General features: G+C 49.7%; 1 protein-coding gene across 12 annotated transcripts in view; it reads left to right on the forward strand.

Annotated features, from left to right (window-relative positions):
- Positions 1-20,257, forward strand: part of ST7 (suppression of tumorigenicity 7) — a 117,225-nt gene that overhangs the window by 81,844 nt on the left and 15,124 nt on the right. For 11 of the 12 annotated variants that reach the window (XM_076074248.1, XM_076074252.1, XM_076074244.1 and 8 more), the window contains 4 exons: positions 587-684; positions 6,348-6,462; positions 7,772-7,844; positions 8,483-8,585. In XM_076074248.1, the coding sequence (XP_075930363.1) occupies positions 587-684; positions 6,348-6,462; positions 7,772-7,844; positions 8,483-8,585 (389 nt within the window). Of the gene's footprint in view, positions 1-586; positions 685-6,347; positions 6,463-7,771; positions 7,845-8,482; positions 8,586-13,262; positions 15,129-20,257 lie in introns of those variants that run through there. The other variant, XM_076074254.1, reaches the window with a different exon arrangement.

The following is a 20,257-nucleotide window of genomic DNA, read 5'->3' on the forward strand; positions in this document are numbered from 1 at the left end:
AAGGACGTGGTATAGGGTGAACCCCACAGAGAGCGTGGTATAGGGTGAACCCCACAAAGGGCGTGGTATAGGGTGAACCCCACAGAGGGCGTGGTATAGGGTGAACCACTCAGAGGGCGTGGTATAGGGTGAACCCCACAGAGGGCGTGGTATAGGGTGAACCCCACAGAACGCACCGCACAGCACTCCGCACTGAGCGTGGAGCGGCACAGCGAGCGTGGTGGTTTACCCTCGTTACAAAGGAGGAGCGCTGCCAGGACTACGCAGGGTTGCGCTGCTCCCCGGCTGTCCAGCGCCCTGCACAGCGTTGTTTGCGGTTCTGAGACAAAGGGCCATGTGGTTTGAACCCCACCTCAAGACGCATTGATTCTCTCTCGCTGTCGGTTCTCTTAATTCGCTTCTAAACGTCTTTGTCTTCCCTCCCCTTGGCGGACACGTTTTGGTATTCTTTGTGATGTACAGCGCCGTGAGCAACTTTGTGGAAAGGCACTCTATAAACGCACCTTTATTAGAATAATCAGATTAAATTTGTTTAAGCGGGCGATAGGCGCTGACGATGATTCCCTGTGCGCGCGTGCCGTGGCAGGACGGGACACCAACGTGCTGGTGTACATTAAACGGCGGCTCGCCATGTGCGCTCGCAAGCTGGGCCGCACGAGGGAGGCCGTCAAAATGATGAGAGACGTAAGTGACGCGGGCGGGCGGGCGGGCGCGCGCCTCTTCCTCCGCGCGCGGATGTTCATCGCCGCGTCGCTCGAACCACGCGTCAAATGGACCCACCGACTCCCCCGGCACCTCCGAGTTAGCGCAGTTTAGATGCGTGCGGCGCGAGGAAGAAGTTCGGCGCGAGGCGTGCTTTTGCGAGGCCTTCACCCGGCATCGGTGCGCCTCGCCACGTCGATGCCGTCGATCTCAGTCCTGCGATGCCACATTCAGTCTCCCTCGGCCAGTCGGTCTGCCTCCCGAACTTGTCCATCGTCTCCCATGCGTCGGCCAGTCGGTCCGCCTCCCGGCACGGCGCTCCGGTTCTTAACCTCTGCGTGCATTGCTCGTGATTTCGAAGCACATTTCATTTTTGTCCCGCTATCAAGAAGCGTCTCTCCTGGGGAAAGTCCTGGTGCCGTAATTCAATCAAGTGAAGTGAAAAAAAACAAAAAATCCGTGCCCCCCGCCCCCCCCCCCCCCCCCCCGGCTTCCCCACCAAATATTTCAGGACGACATTTGGGAACTTTTTGTTTTTTGAAACCAGTTCGACAACAGTTTGCATTTGTAGGCTTTTGAAGAGTGCTGAAGCCAAACTTGACTTCGGACTTAACACGTACAGTGTAACCCACCACTCCTCTTAACGAAGGTTATTGGTTAACCACGAAACCAGTCGTTACACGATGTTGCTCGTTACACGAGTTAACGCAATATACACGTTAAAGGATTAATTCTTTCCGATAGCATCGAAAGTTACCTTTTTGGCCCGAAAAACGTACTTAATAATATTTAAACAATGGATATCAAACATTATAAACACAATATTAAAAGAAACATGGTTAATCAATGCATTGATACATATTCACTGGGACTACAACAGCCCTTCGTTAAGAGGGGAATGGTTGGTATGTGAACACATTGGGCTCTATGGAGGCACGACACTACTAGACACTACACTGTACACTACACTATACACTACTAGACACTACACTACTTTACACTACACTATACTACTATACACTACACTACTGTACACTACACTATACACTACACTTGCGTACACTACACATTGGGCTATATGGAGGCACGACACTACTAGATACTACACATCTTTACACTACACTATACACTACACTATACACTACACTACTATACACTACACTACTTTACATTACACTATACACTACACTACTAGACACTACACATTGGACTCCATGGAGGCACGACACGACTATACAATACACTGCTATACACTACACTATCCACGACACTTCTATACACTACACTTCTATCCACGGCACTTCTATACACTTCACGTCTGTACACTACAGATTGGACTGCATGGAGGCCCGTCGTTAAGTGATTAGTCGTGGACAGGGGTGGTCGTTAAAAGGGGTTGTGCTGTATTTTTGAAGCCAATAGGCAGCTAATAGACCTTCCTTTCAGTTACTTTTCAGTTATTGGTGTGTGTGTGTGCGCGTGCTTAGTAGCGGGCAAGGATTATTCAGCATCGCCTTGCCAGGCACGCTGAGGAGAGGCTTGCGGAGCCCCAATGCGGTTTCAGGAAAGGGCGGTCCTGCACAGATGCCATATTTTCTGTCCGTCTGCTACAGCAGAGGTGTAGGGAATTCCAACAAGACCTACATCTCTGCTTTATTGACCTGGTCAAGGCCTATGATACCATCAGTAGGCCTGGGCTCTGGGTCGTTCTTCGTGCTTTTGGAGTACCTGACCCTCTGCTCACGATCATTAAGGACCTTCATGATGGTGAGCGGGCCCGGGTAAAACTACGTGGCCGGGAGTCAGAGCCATTCCCTGTACACCTTGGGGTGCGACAGGGATGTCCTCTGGCTCCCACATTATTTAACATCTATTTTGACCACGTAGTTCGTGAAGCCTTCAATAGCTGTACCGGGGGAATCTCCATATGGTACAGATATAATGGGAGGCTAATCGATGCCCGGGTGCGGTCAAGGGATGGCTCCCTATTGCTCAACCACGTTATGTATGCTGATGACTTGGTAATAGCTGCTCAGTCAGAGGAGGAGTTGGAGACGCTGCTGCTGAGACTGGAGCGTGCCACTAAGAGGTGGGGCCTTACCATCAGCCCCACCAAAACTAAGCACCTGCCTGGGTATTTTGTACCATCGGACACTCCACCCCCACAACTCCCAATCGGTGATGGGGCAGTTGTGGAGAGAGTGGAGAGTTTCCCATACCTGGGCAGTGTGCTTATGACTGGCTCCAGTTTAACAGCAGAGGTCTCACTCCGAATCAGTCGAGCGGCAATATCTTTTCATCGGTTGCGTAACGCTGTGTGGAAGCTACCTGGTCTGTCGCTCCGCACTAAGCTTCAGGTCTTCTCGGCCACGGTCATTCCCTCCCTTCTCTACGCTTGCGAAACGTGGACCCCCCTAATGGAACATCTTCGCCGGTTAGAAACATTTAGGCTGGCCTGCCTACGATCCATCCTGGGTTTAACCAGACTGGATTGTGTGAGGAGCTCACAAATCCTTGAAAGATCTGGGCAGGGTCCCATCGGTGAGCTCCTCCGGCAGGCAAGGCTGCGATGGCTGGGTCATGTAGCCCGCATGCCCAGCCACCGCATGCCGAAACAGCTTTTGTTTGGCCGGATTGAGGGGGCTAAGCGGGCGCGGCACGGGCTAGAGAAGAGATGGAGTGATGTGGTACAGGAGGACGTGGAGCTGAGTGGACTTGCCGATGACTGGTACCAGCGGTGTCAAGATCGGCCTCTGTGGAGGAGGCTCGTGAAGGATGCTACTGGGCAGTTGGAGGCAGTCGCCCTCCAACAACAACGGAGGGCGGAGGAGCGACGCTCACAACAGCGAGCGGAGCGCCGGGTGGCTAAAGCACAGCAGGTTGGCACAGTAGGGGGCACAGGTGGTGCATCAGCCAGTCATCTCAGTCAGTCGACCCGTGGCACCTGGGTCTGCCCCGTGACCTCCTGCCAGCGGGCGTTCGACACTTCACGTGGCCTCAGGGTGCACATAGCCTGGCACAAGCGTCGTGGTGACGTCACCGCCACTTAGTGGCGGATGGCAGTTGTTGTTGTTGTTGTTAGTAGCGGGCACAGGTGGTGCATCAGCCAGTCATCTTAGTCAGTCGACCCGTGGCACCTGGGTCTGCCCCATGACCTCCTGTCAGCGGGCGTTCGACACTTTACGTGGCCTCAAGGTGCACATGTCTTGGCACAAGCGTCGTGGTGACATCACCGCCACTTAGTGGCGAATGGCCGTTGTTGTTATATTCACACGGCAGTGTAGCAGGCAGCACGCTGCGCTTACGAACCCGAGCGACCTCGGCACCAGTGACGATTATTTGAACTGGTCCTGGGCTTCTCCTAGGTCGGTTAAGCCTCAAATTAGTACCCGCTGTGGCGTATAAACATCTCCACTAGGGAGACAAAGGCGGCCTGGCATGGTGCTGGCCACCCACCTGCTCGAGTGCCGTGCCAGCCTTCATAGGTGCTCGCTAACAGCACTTGCCCCTACAGTCTGAAAAGGCTTTACGAGGGATATTTGTCTTTGTATTCACACTGTATATCTGCGTATATATATACAGATATACAGTGTGTGTATATATGTGTATATATGGGGAGCGGTAGTGTAGCGGTTAGCGTGCTGCGCTATGAACCTGGCGACCCGGGTTCGATTCCTGCTCACGGCCAACACCAGTGACGATTATCTGAACCGGTCCCGGGCCTCCCTTAGGTCGACTCAGCCTCAAATGAGTACCTGGTGCGGTGAATAAAAACATTGCCACTAGGGAGACAAAGGCGGTCGGGCGTGGTGCTGGCCACCCACCCCCTCGTGTACCGTTCCGGCCTTCATAGGTGCTCGCTAACAGCACTTGCCCCTACAGTCTGTTAAGGCTATATGGGGGATCTTTATCTTTTTATATATATACACAGGGTATCCATGAAGATCTCATCCATTATTATTAAAGAATCATAATTCGACAGCAGTTTGGAACGGCGTTGGGTGAATGTTGTGGCTTATGTGACGGAAAAGTTTGCCAAGAAATGAGAAGCTTGAGTGATTTTCAAGAGCACGTAACGAGAGGCATTTGAAACGACCGCACGCTCGCGAGGTGTCTGGCGAACACACCTGCGATCGCGTGAAACGTCGATGTCCGCCGCTCGCGCCGCCGGCAGGGCCGCACGACGGCGGGCTCGGAGGAACCAGACTCGCGCGAACAGACAACTGACCGAGCGCGTGAGCCGTGAGCGGGAATCGAACTCGGGTCGCCGGGTTCGTAGCCTGGCAGCGCGCTCACCGCTACGCTCCCACAAGCGAGCGCCTAACAACCAAAGACAAAAGATGCCCCCCCCCCGTACCGCCTGATCTTTTGCCTTTGCTTGTCTGGCGCTCGCGAACAGCACTTGCCCCAACAGTCTGTACGGGGGATCTTTGTCTCTGTTCCATTCCAGTTTTACCGACCGCTCTCTCGTTATAATGCCTGCCTCCTGTAATGGGCTGTACCTTCGCGGACGCCCTGGAACGTCGGCGCAGACACGTTGCATTGTCTACGCCGACTTTGCGTCGTTTACGTTGAACCTGGGAGGGCAGGGTGAGGCTCGTGACCTCATTGCGTGATTGGTAGTTGATTAAATATGCAGTTTGTGTTCATGTCGGGAACTTAACGCCCTATTATATCATTGTTTCTCAGCGTCGTTCCGACGTACGGCACTTTTTCTAGGAGGGTGACCTGACTTCGGTTCGAGGGCCGCCTGTATTACATTACATAGACGGCAAGCAGTTAATGCGTGCACACACTTATTTCTGAGTGCGTGTGCACATCTGCGCTCACCCACAATTGTACACCCGCACAGCCCACACACCCGCACACCCACGACCAGACCGACCGCCCCGTCTCATCCACAGCGCGTTCAGCCACCACACTGCAGCTCACAACAACTCACCCACCCACTCACTCGCCACTCACTCACAACACCGCAGGTCTCGGCAAGACAACGATAAAGATCCCCTCCTGTAGCCTTAACAGACTGTTGGCGCTAGTGCTCGTAGCGAGTAGCACCGCTGAAGGCCGGCACAGCACACGGGTGGGTGGCCAGCACCACGTTCGGCCGCCTTTGTCTCTCCAGGGGCGATGTTTACACACAGCATCAAGGTGCTCATTTGAGGCTCAGTCGACCTAGGGGAGGCCCAGGACTGGTTCGGATAATCGTCACTGGTGTCGACCGTGAGCAGGAATCGAACCCGGGTGGCCGGGTTCGTAGCGCAGCCCACTAACCGCTAGGCTACCGTTCTCAACAACCCACTCACCCACTCAACACACCCACTCCACCACACTGCAGGTCTCAACACTTTCTGCTTCTTCTCCTGCACTGCTCCGCTTCGGAATTCCCTCCCATCTTTCCATCCCCACGCTCGTAGACTAACCTTGCTCAATGTCAAGAAAACAACATTTATTCATGATGTTAAGTTGCTGACCGTTTAACATTCTGGGCCCTTTGGGGTCTGCGTTCGGCAATTGTGTTACACAAAAAGAAACATGCATTACAATAATTGAATAAAACGTTTATAAACAAATGGGAGGTGTTCTTTAACGATCGTTGTTTATAATTTACGTTTCTAATTGCATATTTGCTTCTTTTTTTGCAGCTCATGAAAGAGTTCCCTCTACCAAATGTGTTAAATATTCATGAAAATTTACTGGAAGCTCTCCTGGAGCTACAGGCCTACGCAGATGTGCAAGCCGTGCTGGCCAAGTATGACGGTAATGACGGCTGATGGTGGTGATGCCGGCTGTGATGGTGATGGTGGTGATGGCAGTTGTGATGGTGGTGGTGATGGCGGTTGTGATGGTGATGGTGGTAGGTGGTGATGATGGCTGTGATGGTGGTGGTGGTGGTGATGATGGCTGTGATGGTGATGTTGGTGGTAGTGATGATGCCGGCTGTGATGATGGCTGTGATGGTGATGTTGGTGGTAGTGATGATGCTGGCTGTGATGATGGTGGTGGTGATGCTGGCTGTGATGATGGTGGTGGTGATGATGGCTGTGATGGTGGTGATACCAGCTGTGATGGTGATGGTGGTGATGGCGGCTGTGATGGTGGTGGTGGTGGTGGTGCTGGCTGTGATGGTGATGTTTTGTGGTAGTGATGATGCTGGTTGTGATGATGGTGGTGGTGATGCAGGCTGTGATGGTGGTGGTGATGCTGGCTGTGATGGTAGTGATGATGCTGGCTGTGATGATGATAGTGGTGATGCTGGCTGTGATGGTGATGTTTGGTGGTAGTGATGATGCTGGTTGTTATGATGGTGGTGGTGATGCTGTCTGTGATGGTAGTGGTGATACCGGCTGTGATGGTGATGTTGGTGGTAGTGATGAGGCTGGCTGTGATGGTGGTGGTGGTGATGCTGGCTGTGATGGTGGTGATGATGCTGGCTGTGATGATGATGGTGGTGATGCCGGCTGTGATGGTGATGTTGGTGGTAGTGATGCCAGCTGTGATGATGGTGGTGGTGATGCCGGCTGTGATGATGGTGGTGGTGATGATGCTGGCTGTGATTATGATGGTGGTGATGCCGGCTGTGATGATGGTGATTATGTCGCCTGTGTTAATGCCTGTGCCTCTGCCACCGTGTCGCTCACTCATCTGCCACTGCATCCTCAACCTGAGACTGAGGCCAGTGTGGGCAGCAGTGAGGGTGGCACTGGAACTGAGGGCAGTGAGGGGGTCGCTCACCGGGTGAGGGAGCCGCTCTCCGAGCCCTCACTACCATCTCAGGAATGGTTGCGTGATGGCCGGACCAAGCGTCCACCAACGCCTCTCTCGTCGATTCTCCCTCTTGCCACACGGATCTCTGTCGCACCTTTCGCTATTGAAGGCTTCGCTCGGACTTGCATTGACGCCTAGTTCCCTGGCGGATTCTACCCGGGTTCAGTTTGTGTTTTGAGTAGACTTGACGCTGATACACGATGCAGATCCTTAACGCTGCTGTGTATATATTTATTTTCACATGCAATGTTGTATTTTTTGGTAATTTTTGTGTGTCTGTATTTTTGTATTCTTGTTGCAGACATAAGTTTGCCAAAATCAGCAACAATATGTTACACAGCAGCACTGCTCAAAGCCAGGGCAGTCTGTGACAAGTGAGTAGCCTTGCATGTGATGGTGGTGGTGGTGATGGTGTCGGCTGTTATGGTGGTGGCAATGCCGGCTGTGATGGTGGTGCCAGCAGTTATGGTGGTGGTTATGCTGGCTGTGAATGTCATGCCACCTGTGATGGTGATAGTGGTGGTGGTGGGTGATGACACCGGCTGTGTTGGTGGTGATGCCGGCTGCGATGGCTCCTGTGTCTCACCTGCCATTGTGTGCTCAACCGTGAATGCCTCCATCTTTTGCTGCGAGTGCGGGCAGTACTGGCAGTGAGGGCAGTACTAGGAGCGCGAGAGCACAGTGCTGAACTACGTTGGGCAGTGTTGAACTACATTGGCGCACGCCAAGCGTAGGGCTCACACACAGATCCGCCGTGCCGGTGTCAGTCGGGCGGGCAGGCGGGCTCGTCGGCTCTAGCACTCCATATCTGTAGCCCTGAGTGGATTAAAAACGTCTTCGTTTCTCCCATCTGACTCTCCCGAAATCTGCTTTTTTTATGGAAAAAAAAAATGTCGACAGTTTTTTTGCGAAGTGTAGGAATTAAGATTCGATCGGCCGGTAATGGTGCGGCACTCCTCCCGCGTGCCCCCTACCCCCCCCCCCCCCGTGTGCCCCCCTCCCCCGTGTGCAGATTCTCCCCAGAGACGGCCTCCAAGCGGGGGCTCAGCACAGCAGAGATGAACGCAGTGGAGGCGATTCACAGAGCTGTGGAGTTCAACCCCCATGTGCCCAAGGTGAGCCGATGTCTGGTCGGGGTCTTCACCGCACCGTTGCGCGCTGGGCGTGGCCCTTGCTTCCTATCGCGTCTCATTTAATAAACTATTCAAACGCCACCACCAACTCGCTTTGAGCATGGCGGGCTTCATATTCATGTTACCTCGCCTGGTATGCAAGAGATCCCGACCCTGACGCCTGTATATTTGGAGTGTGTGTGTCTCTCTCCCCGTGGTCGTGTGGATTTGTATCCAGGTCCTCTGGTTTTTCCCTCCGCGTTTAGCGTTTAGAGTCTTTGGCTGCTATAAAGCCACTTCGTTGAGCTATTATTTGTGATGGCCAGGTCACTTCTTCTACATAGCTCAGTGGGCCTTACCTGGTAAAGTAAAATAAAATAAAAATCTTGATTTGAAGCTTCATTTAGGTATTTGGCAAACCACTTTCAGTCAGCGCTCCTCTAAAGCTCCGACGTGGCTTAGTGGTTTGTGATTTTAGGAGAGGGTTTTGGGGGGGGGGGGGCGACAAGGATGACAAAATAGATACGCAGAAACAACGTGCCATGCATATAACTGCATCTCAACAATGTACGTTAAACACGCCGCTCCCGATCGTTACCCCGACCGCGAGAGGGCAGCGGGCCCCGGAGTTCCCCCCGGTCGATCCCGTACTTTAAAGGGATGTATTGAGCCGAGTTTTTGTTACACGTCACTCGCTGGTTTCCACCCTCTTTTTGAAATCTACTTAGTATCCTGGGTTCTTGAATGACAATATGAAAAAAGTTATGTGAAAAAAAGATAATTATTATATAATAGCCCGAAATATATTTTTTTTCAACGTAGAGATTGTTCTGTGTTTTTTCATCTGTGGCCTTGTGTGCGCTAACGCACACTATTCGCTCCTTAAATTGTTCAATATAATAGTAATGTTTTTAGTGCTATAAAGCGTCGCCATCGTTCATTTGAAATCGCCATTGTCACGGTCCCTTGAGGAGCCGCGGACAAGAGGCAGTGGCAGCCAGGGCGGGTTAGCGGGCCATACCGACAGTTGCCCCAAAGCCCTACAACCCTCTGTACACACATTTATTACGATGTACTTCGGGCAACGAACGAGCACGAGTGAGCGGACACCCCCACGTGACGTGGCGACATTCTATCCCGTATAGAAGAGGCGGTTGACGGGGGGGTGGGGTCGGATGATGGGGGGGGGGCCGGGGGTACGGTGGGGGGGGGGGCGGTGAGGGGCAGGAGGATGATGGGGGGGAGGGCCGGGGATAAGGTGGGGGGGGGGACGAGGGGGGGATAGCAGTGGGGGAAAAGAAGTGGTGTTCAGGTGTGGTGGCAATCCATTAATGACCTCTTGACCTCAAGTCCTCAAATAACAAAAAAAAGACATATTCGATCCAAACGTTTTTATTATCCGTTAATTTTTTTACCAAAATGTTATTGCCTTGTTTCTGTAAGCTCTTGAAAGTTCGTTTTTTTTTTTGTACTGTTTGTAAATGTGTTTAAAATGTTGTCTGTCACTTTTACAACAAAGCTTTAAATTATTCGAAAGATCTAAATATTACCCAGAAATTAATGGTGTTTACGGATATAATCCCTCCTGTTTTGGTACAGGTATGGGTAAATCCAGGCCTAGTCAAACACACAGTACATCTTTCCACGTTTTCCCCCCCCTCCCGGCTTGTAAATTGGAGAACAAGCGTTACTCGCGTGTCTTCGCTTGGCCCACGAAATTTTGAGTTGCCCCGTTCTTGATTGGACCTGATATGAAAACACATTTCTTTGGAACTGCTTTTTGTGTTTAGTTTGTTGTCGTTTGCCCGCTCCTTCGATAAGCACGGATGGCTACGTACGTTGCAAAAGGAGTTGAACATACATATATAGACTCACACAGAGACCCATAGTTTGTTGTCCTTCCCCGCACCTCCAATTAGCACGGTTGGCTACAGTGAGGGAAAAAAGTATTTGATCCCCTGCTGATTTTGTACGTTTGCCCACTGACAAGGAAATGATCAGTCGATAATTTTAATGGTAGGTTTATTTGAACAGTGAGAGACAGAACAACAACAAAAAAAATCCAGAAAAACGCATGTCAAAAATTTTATAATTGATTTGCATTTTAATGAGGGAAATAAGTATTTGACCCCTCTGCAAAACATGACTTAGTACTTGGTGGCAAAACCCTTGTTGGCAATCACATAGGTGAGACGTTTCTTGTAGTTGGCCACCAGGTTTGCACACATCTCAGGAGGGATTTTGTCCCACTCCTCTTTGCAGATCTTTTCCAAGTCATTAAGGTTTCGAGGCTGACGTTTGGCAACTCGAACCTTCAGCTCCCTCCACAGATTTTCTATGGGATTAAGGTCTGGAGACTGGCTAGGCCACTCCAGGACCTTAATGTGCTTCTTCTTGAGCCACTCCTTTGTCCCCTTGGCCGTGTGTTTTTGGGTCATTGTCATGCATGAATACCCATCCGCGACCCATTTTCAGTGCCCTGGCTGAGGGAAGGAGGTTCTCACCCAAGATTTGACGGTACATGGCCCTGTCCATCGGTCCCTTTGATGCGGTGGAGTTGTCCTGTCCCACAGAAAAACACCCCCAAAGCATAATGTTTCCACCTCCATGTTTGACGGTGGGGATGGTGTTCTTGGGGTCATAGGCAGCATTCCTCCTCCTCCAAACACGGCGAGTTGAGTTGATGCCAAAAAGCTCCATTTTGGTATCATCTGACCACAACACTTTCACCCAGTTGTCCTCTGAATCATTCAGATGTTCATTGGCAAACCTCAGACGTACATGTATATGTGCTTTCTCGAGCAGGGGGACATTGTGGGCACTGCAGGATTTCAGTCCTTCACGGCGTAGTGTGTTACCAATTGTTTTCTTGGTGACTATGGTCCCAGCTGCCTTGAGATCATTGACAAGATCCTCCCGTGTAGTTCTGGGCTGATTCCTCACCGTTATCATGATCATTGCAACTCCACGAGGTGAGATCTTGCATGGAGCCCCAGGCCGAGGGAGATTGACAGTTCTTTTGTGTTTCTTCCATTTGCGAATAATCGCACCAACTGTTGTCACCTTCTCACCAAGCTGCTTGGCAATGGTCTTGTAGCCCATTCCAGCCTGTGTAGGTCTACAATCTTGTCCCTGACATCCTTGGAGAGCTCTTTGGTCTTGGCCATGGTGGAGAGTTTGGAATCTGATTGATTGCTTCTGTGGACAGGTGTCTTTTATACAGGTAACAAGCTGAGATTAGGAGCACTCCCTTTAAGAGTGTGCTCCTAATCTCAACTCGTTACCTGTATAAAAGACACCTGGGAGCCAGAAATCTTTCTCGATTGAGAGGGGGTCAAATACTTATTTCCCTCATTAAAATGCAAATCAATTTATAACATTTTTGACATGCGTTTTTCTGGATTTTCTTGTTGTTATTCTGTCTCTCACTGTTCAAATAAACCTACCATTAAAATTATAGACTGATCATTTCTTTGTCAGTGGGCAAACATACAAAATCAGCAGGGGATCAAATACTTTTTTCCCTCACTGTACGTACGATGCAAAAGGAGATTTTGCCGGCAGTACCCCCCATCGCCACCCCCTCCCCCCCACTAATGGGATCTGAATATATTTTTTGTAAAGGTATTTTAAAATGGGAAGAAGTGTCCGACTTCCATCGCAGGTCACTGCTAAGTCGTGTTTCACTCAGCTTCTCATTGGCCATTTGTCACGCTGTCTTTGGTACACTCTGTACGATGGCATTTGCACTTCAAAACAACCTCACGGTAGTTTTAAAGGAACGTCTTTTTTCAACGATAAATATTTGTCAGTAACTTATCTCCTGATTTGTTTGTGCACATCTTTTCATGTTTTACTTTGACCTCAGTTTTGTCCTAGTTCCCCTATTGCGTCGGCTATGCCGTAACGGTTATGCATTTTTTCAGAGCACAGTCTTTCTCGTCAAACATTCCGAAGACGAGCCTCTTATGTCAAATGGGAATACCATGTTCCTTCGGCGGTCATTTGTTTGGTCGTATGTCGCAGGCGTGTCGGTGTAAGATGCATATATATTTTTTGCAGATTATAATTTTTTTTGTACATACCAAGGGGTGTAGCAGGAATGCAACGTCGTTACAGTGGAAGTGCCGTGGTTGTATCGGGCCACCTGGTCGGGACATGGGCAGCACGTGACCGTAGCCTTGCATGCAGGCCCCCGCAAGGCTAGTTTATCTTTCTGCTGCTTTATGGGCCATACTTGTGATGAAGAGGGGCTGGGAAGCCGTAAAGCTGTCTTCTTTTAGGGCACTTTCTCTAAACATTTCTGGTCGAGCCTGTTTATGTCGTTTTCACGACCTAACGTTCGTGTGCGTGCGCTTGTGTGGGTGTGCACGCGCGTGTGTCCTCGTCACCACGGGGGGAGCATGCGTGTGTTCACGCCGCGCTGCGCGAGGAAGCTGCCCGGCTTGTTGTTCCCCCCTTGGGGTCTCTCTGGCCGCAGCGATGGCCCTCGTTTCGCGTGTGGAAACTCGGAACTCCCTTTAAGGAGGAGGGGGGAGAACGTACGTACCAGCTTCAGGAACGTTGAGGCTTGGGTCGATGCTGCGTATTGTGTTTATGATACTTCGATTGTGCAAGCGGTTTGAAGGTACAGTACAGGAGAGCTCTTCAGCTAAAATCCCTGTGGCTCCCCCCCGACAGGTGAGACTGCGTTTGGCTGGACCGTGTAGGCCGGCTTGCCAAGCCATTGCATGGCCAAAACGGCTCTTGTGTTCGATTGAAGAAGAGCGGACCGCATAAACAGGTGTGTCATCGACCAATGGGGATTGGACAAATTGTGGTTACCGGGAAACGGCATCTTTGTTGTTCTTGCCGCAGACTGGTTGGTACCAGCGGTGTCGGCTTGGGCGTCTGGCGTAGGCTTGTGGATGACGATATGCCCCTGGGTGGCCTTAGTGGCGGTCGCTCTCGAGCTACAACAGGCGACTGCGGAGCGATGCTCGTAAAAATCCAGCGGAGGCAACTGGTGGTGGTGCGTGAAACAGGGAGAGTTGATATGGGGCGTGCGCAGCTGGTGCGTTGCTCCTCCTCACTCGAGTTAAGCGACCCTTGTGATAGACCCAACGCGGAAGATTCCCGGGTTGCGTGATCTCCCACGAAGATCACGGTCCACCTTAAACGGCATCCGCACGAACCATGGCAGCTGCGGATACCCGATGCGATAACGGAAAGTTGCGAAAACGGAAACTTAAAGAAGGAAGAAGCGACCCATAATACCTGCCTCTGTTCTATGAATCCCTGTCGGCCAGCCTTCACCACCAGTTGAAGTGCTCTCGAAAATGCACCTAGCCTGGCGCAGTCGTCATGGTGACATCACAATAACTTAATAGCAATGGCAGCTGTTGTAGTTTATGTATGAGAGTGCGCTTGAGTGTGTATTTATATTGCCACAGTGGGGTTTTTGAAGTTCTCTAAGTAAACTGGAAGGGACGATAGAACAATGGTGGTGTATGCAGCGTGACCGGCATGGAGAGCTGAGAGCGAGGGTGGGACTGCCGACGGGCCTAGTCGGGAATCGAGCGTGCGTGATTTGCTACAGCTTTCCCGTCCGTGCACGCCGATGTAAACAGCTCTCACAGTTGCTGAGCTGCGGTAAATAATCAACAGGGGGAAGAAAAACCTTGCACGCGCACGGATTCGGTAACACTTTCCGACACGTCATTGTCTTCGGGGGAGGGTATTAAGTTCGTGAGCTTCGGCGCTGCTTGAGTTTAGTTGCTAGTTTCATTCTTCATGCTCTGCTCCATCCCTGGCGGTGGTATCGCGTAGACTGGACACAACGCACAGCGGCCGCGTGTGCCGAGGGCAGGTGCTCAAGGTGGACCTGGATCAATATTATCAAGCAAGGAGAGTGTGGATGAGAGCCTGTCGGAGTTCCTTTTGTAATTCTGCACTCGAATGTTAACCTTGCCAATGTGTTTTAATGAAGAGTTTTTAATTAATGCTATATTGCCTGCGATGTGACCTTTTTGAACTCTTATCTCCCCTGGCCTCTCTATTAATCTGCCATTAAGAAGGGCCATTGCCCAAAACGGTCACCTATTATATATTAACATCGTTTTTTCTTCTTTGGTTCTTCCGGTAAAGTCACGTAGAATGAGAATAAAATTTTATTTTGTTATTTCATTATTTTATTCTCATTCTACGTGACTTTACCGAAAGAACCAAAGAAGATGAATCCTTGCAGTCACGAAAGCTTCAAATCGAAAAATATCGTTTTTTTGAAGGCCCGCAGTGTTATTGACGCGAATATAATTTATTTTGTTGTTTGTCCTTATGCAACGCTGTCAGTGCAGCGTGACCACATTACTTGCCTGGACGTGGAGAGCTGGACATTGAGAGAAATGTAAATTTAACAAAAGCTGAAAAAGTGCGTGCAGAAGCGTGTTAGAGATGCACGCCCGGAATTATACCGAGAGGTAAAGAGAGGAACACGTGGATCAGAACAAGTTTTTTAGAGACTTAATTTTGATCGTAATGCAGCAGTGGATAGAGCATGCGGAATGTGATGAAAGATTGGATAGATGCGTGCTTGGAATTTACACTGGGAGACAGAAAGAGGATGAGGCAGAAAAACGAGACATTGTACTGGTCATCATTCAGAACTGGATAGATAGATCATGGCTCATGATGGTGATGATGACTTGGGCATATCCCAGCCTTGACTAGATTCCCTTGCCCATGGAGTCGCAGGAACCTGGGCAGGCAAAGCAGGCACTCCAGGCCTGTTGCCGGCGACAATAGGCCTCAAGCGCGCGAACGTTTAAAATCGATCAATTATTTCGAAAACATGATCACATCACGCACAATTGTGTCATCAGAAGATTGTGCAGAGCATGCAATTTGTGCGTGATACCTTATTTATGATGTGTGTACTAATTTCACCCGATTAATCGTTTTTGCTCGGTTGTCTGTCGGGAAAGTCCCCTCATAGAAAGGCAGCTTTGCAATCAAATGGAATTCTTGTGGAATCATCATCATAATCATCACGAGAGTTACCATGATTCCCCTGTGCAGACAGAAGTACGGACAGAGAAGGAGGCGGGCAGGGCTAATGCATTTATGATTTTCATAATAATTGTAATTGTATTGTGCTGTACATTATATTCAAAAGAAGCTTTTTTTCTGTCTCAGCGGCCTCTCAGCTGGTTATACATATAACATGTTTGCATTTACTCTGTGGCTAGTTTAATTATATTTATAATTACTGGAGTATAACCTCCCCATATCCACAGGTGGGGCCATTTGGTCTGCCACACTTCGTGTCACAGGTCTGTGGTATTCTTAGTTTTTTCGGTAAAGTCACGTTGAAGAGAAACAACAAAATAACAAAATATATATAAAACAATAAAAAATTCTCACGACGTTTCGACCATAACTCAAACGGTCATCATCAGGTGTGTCGGTTTGCATAAATTTATTTTGAAAACGGCATATTTATTTATATATATAAAAAATAACGTTTGCGTCACGCGCAACGATTGGCTGTTTGCCAGGACTAGTCCATCTATAAAATCCGTGATCTGGTTCCGTCTGTAAAAGATGTGATTCCGGACATACAATACCCTGGTGTCTACAAACTAAGTTGCCTCTGTGGTAGTAGTTACATTGGAGAAACCAAACGCCATATCTCGGACCGCATTCGTGAACATAAAGCAGACCTTAAACACGGTAGGACCAACACCTCGGCCGTAGCAGATCATTGTTCTAATTCAGTAGGCTCACATGCCATTGACTTTTCCAAGACGGAGGTTCTTTGTAAGCCATCTGGCTTCCATGAGAGATTCGTTCATGAGGCTATCCACATATACAAACACAGAGACAATTTCAACCGAGAAGATGGATTCTATCTTAGCAATCATTGGAAAGATTTGATAAATCATTTCAGTTCTTGATTGATTGTTCACGCTTACAGTGCCTTTCAGACAGCATACATAAAAACAAATTTCGTCTCCCCCCTCCTCTTTTCAAAAAATAGATGGACTAGTCCTGGCAAACAGCCAATCGTTGCGCGTGACGCAAACGTTATTTTTTATATATATAAATAAATATGCCGTTTTCAAAATAAATTTATGCAAACCGACACACCTGATGATGACCGTTTGAGTTATGGTCGAAACGTCGTGAGAATTTTTTATTGTTTTATATATATTTTGTTGTTTCTCTTCAACGTGACTTTACCGAAAAAACTAAGAATATGAATTACTGCAGTCACGAAAGCTTTAAATCAAAATTTAGGTCTGTGGTATTTGCAGATTGAAGATAAATGTTATATCCTGTATCCATGCTCCAGCCAGCATTAGGTTGCACCCATGCCTATGTTGGCCGCTCTGATCCATTGGTGGGAAGTCCACATTCCTATCACAAGGACCGGCCTCTCTGTAGCATAGCCACTGTTGACTTCACGCAAACCGCTGTCGATCTTCATCAACCGCCGCAGAGAGATGATGAGCTGAATCGAGCCCTCAACTAGGATTTGGTACGTGCACATAAACCTTCCGGATTGTGGGTCACGTTACCCGCCGCAGTGCCACGCAACCAGACAAAAATGTCAGCTTGTCCGCGTTGTCACGTGCAAATATGTTTTGCATGGCTGCAGAGCTCTGAAGGATATGCAGAGCTTTCACGCAGGTCACTCATTCACCGCGCCGCGCATCATATGCAGATGTCCACGCACTCCATGGTGTCCATGGTAACGTTTTCTAGCACTCTCCTCGTGGATGCGTTATTAACACGAGTCTTAACATGCCCACAGTTCTCCACATGCCTGTCTTCACCCAAGCAGCGCAGCTGAAGTCACCAGTGCCCATTTACAAAAAAACAATTCTGTGGGTGGCCATGGCACAAGTCGTGTGCCTGCTGTGAAGCACTGGCATTTGCAAACGGGCTTTCTCAGGTTGCAGCCCTGGCCGGGTTTGACCTGGACAGTCCCGGGAATTGGCATCTGTGCTGGCTGGCATGATGTATGAACCATAGCTTTAATAGCGCCAAATGAAACTAAACTAATCTTTTTATTTTTACCAGGTAAGGCCCACTGAGCTTTTATGGCTCTCTTTCAGAAGTGAGCTGGCCACAAATGATAGCTCAACAAAGTGGCCTACCATGTGGAAATTTACAGTAGCCAATATACTCTAAACGCTTGATGTTGATTCCTAATGTGGAGGTTAAAACCGGAGGACCCGGATATAAATTCACGCCACTACAGGGAGAGAGACACGCAAACTCCAAATATACAGCAGGCATCAGGGTTCAGGATCGAACCCACGACCTCCTGCATACCAGGCGAGGTAGTTAACATTTCGCCCCGCTTTAGTCCCAAAACGCCTATGGCTTTTACGAAATGACCTCTCGCAGATCCGTGCATTAAAACAAAAAAGGTCACACCTGTTACTTTGATGTTGGGGTGGGGATGTGGGGGGGGTGGTCGGGGTGTGGCGGAGGGGAGTGGAGAGCTTTTGAAGGAGGGTGGAGTTGGTATCTGCCCCGGAATGAAGGTAAACAATGTTCTGTCAGTGGAAACCGCGCTTTCCTTTCTCATCCGAGGAGTTCGCCCGGTGTGTTGCCGTTCAAGGGCAATGACCAGGAGTGGCGGTCGGTCGAAGGAGGTGAACAACACCACCGTTAAGGTCTTCGTTCGGCGCTCGACGTTACGGTTGATCGTTCACGGCCGATGATTGCCATTGGCATTTGCTGGCCTGACGCAAGCATATGCGTGTACAAGTTTGGTCAAGTTGCTCATAAATTAGTTTTATGTTTGCGACCGAGTGTAATGCATTAATAAAGCAGCTATATCCTTTGGCCGTGTAATTTACTACAGTATAAACAGTTCCGTTGTTTGAAACTAAACATTGTATTTACGCTTCAGGCACCAGTAAAATACTCTTTTTTTTTTGTCTACACAGAAACATGCATTGGTGTGACCAGGGTCAAAGATGGACAGAGATTATTACATACGTACGATTTCAAGGTCTAGAGGGTGTAAAAGACCCTCAGTGGGAGCTCGTGATGCCAGGCACGTTGGCGTACGCACGTAGCCCACTCTAAGGGTTGGTGGATCACAGCCGTGTCACATCCGAGCCTGCTGGCGATGTGAGCAAACTTGGAGATGGCAATACTGAGAATGGTGTCAAGTGGCAGTCTCCGAATCTTATCCACTCATCTCTCTGTGGCCTCTCCGCGTGCGTGCTACGGAGAAGAGACAATGCCCTTGATAAGTCGGGAATTGTGTATTTTACCTTTTGAGGCCACGGTGTTATGGACGGACGTGTTGAGTGTTTTTTCGTGTACTATAGTCGAACAAAACTTTTGCTGGATGGCAGGGTGGGATGGCAGGATGGGATGGCAGGAGGGGAGAGGAGGGGTGGGGAGGGGATGGACAGTACAGAAAATGTATCATTAACCAGTCGGGTAGACTTATGAAACGTCCCCTTTATCACATCATCATTATTAGAACTTGTTGAGCAAAGGGTCGTCTTCATCTTCATTTTATCGTTATCTTCATCGCGGCCGTCACTGGCACGGGGTCCGAAAGCGGCGTGTTCACGCGGGAGGCTCTCTCACACTCCTACGCTGCTACCCCTTGCGCACGCAACAGGGAGGGGTTTTTCGGTGGCCCTCCGAAATGCCGCGGAAGATGAATGGTATCAGAGAGGGCGCGCACCGCTGCTTGCACCGCAAACACGTGCGGAGTTGGGTATGAGGGCGTGTGTGCCCGTGACAACATCTCCGGTGTTGTGTGTCAGATTTGCTTCGATAAGAGAGCCCCCGACCCCACGCCAGCTGATCGCGCGGCGGACAATTCTGTGGGTGCATCACGGGACCTTCCGTGCCAGTGTCAAAATTGAAGACTAGGTTTTAACCTTGCTGGCAATAAAACAGTTGTGTTAAGATGCTTAAGCACCAAACTGAAACCTTTGTTCAAGGAATCATGTCTGCATTAACCACATATACTTGTGGTGAACATGCAAGCAAAAAGCATGCTCTGCTTGTATCTGATGCATTGTCTTTGAAACTGAATGGTCCACACCAGATAAAGCTGTCTCTGGGGGGGGGGTGGGGTTCTAGCTGGTTTGTCTTAACGAGTTGCAGGAAACGTCTCCGTGCGAATGCTTGCGATGCGACGGGGGTGGGGGGGTAGGTTGCCTGCACTTGAGAGAGATGCGAGAGTGCTCACGCGGGTTTAGCTGTTGTTCCCGCTATTGCGGTACATCTGAGTTGAGGAAGTGATTCACGGGATTGTCTAGTGGCGCGCTGCGACGGGCCGCGCTCAGCAAATCAGGCGATTTGTCATAACAAAGAGTTATGAGAATATGATTCCAACTGTCGGGTCGGGAACTTTGTGCAAAGCAACAAGAAAAAATGTCACGTATTTCCAAGTTGTGTTTTTTTTTTTTAGAAGAGGAGGATGGTCGCTTTGCTTGTTGGTGGTCTGCGCAAGATGAGGTTTATTACAGTTGGCAAACAGGCGCTGTTTCCCCCGGACCATAACACTGTCAAGCCAGTTTTATGGTTGGAGATTAAGCAGCCCCCCCCCCCCCCCATTAACTTCTGACTTAGGTGAATATTTCGTACCCTTTGCCAAATCTGCCATTAGCGCGGTCACGGACGTTTGTCTGTAAAACTCGGCCAAGGCCTCC

The sequence above is a fragment of the Petromyzon marinus genome, chromosome 46 (assembly GCF_048934315.1).
Source record: "Petromyzon marinus isolate PM22_M1 ecotype Great Lakes invasive population chromosome 46, UKy_Petmar_22M1.pri1.0, whole genome shotgun sequence".
NCBI classification, from domain to species: domain Eukaryota; kingdom Metazoa; phylum Chordata; class Hyperoartia; order Petromyzontiformes; family Petromyzontidae; genus Petromyzon; species Petromyzon marinus.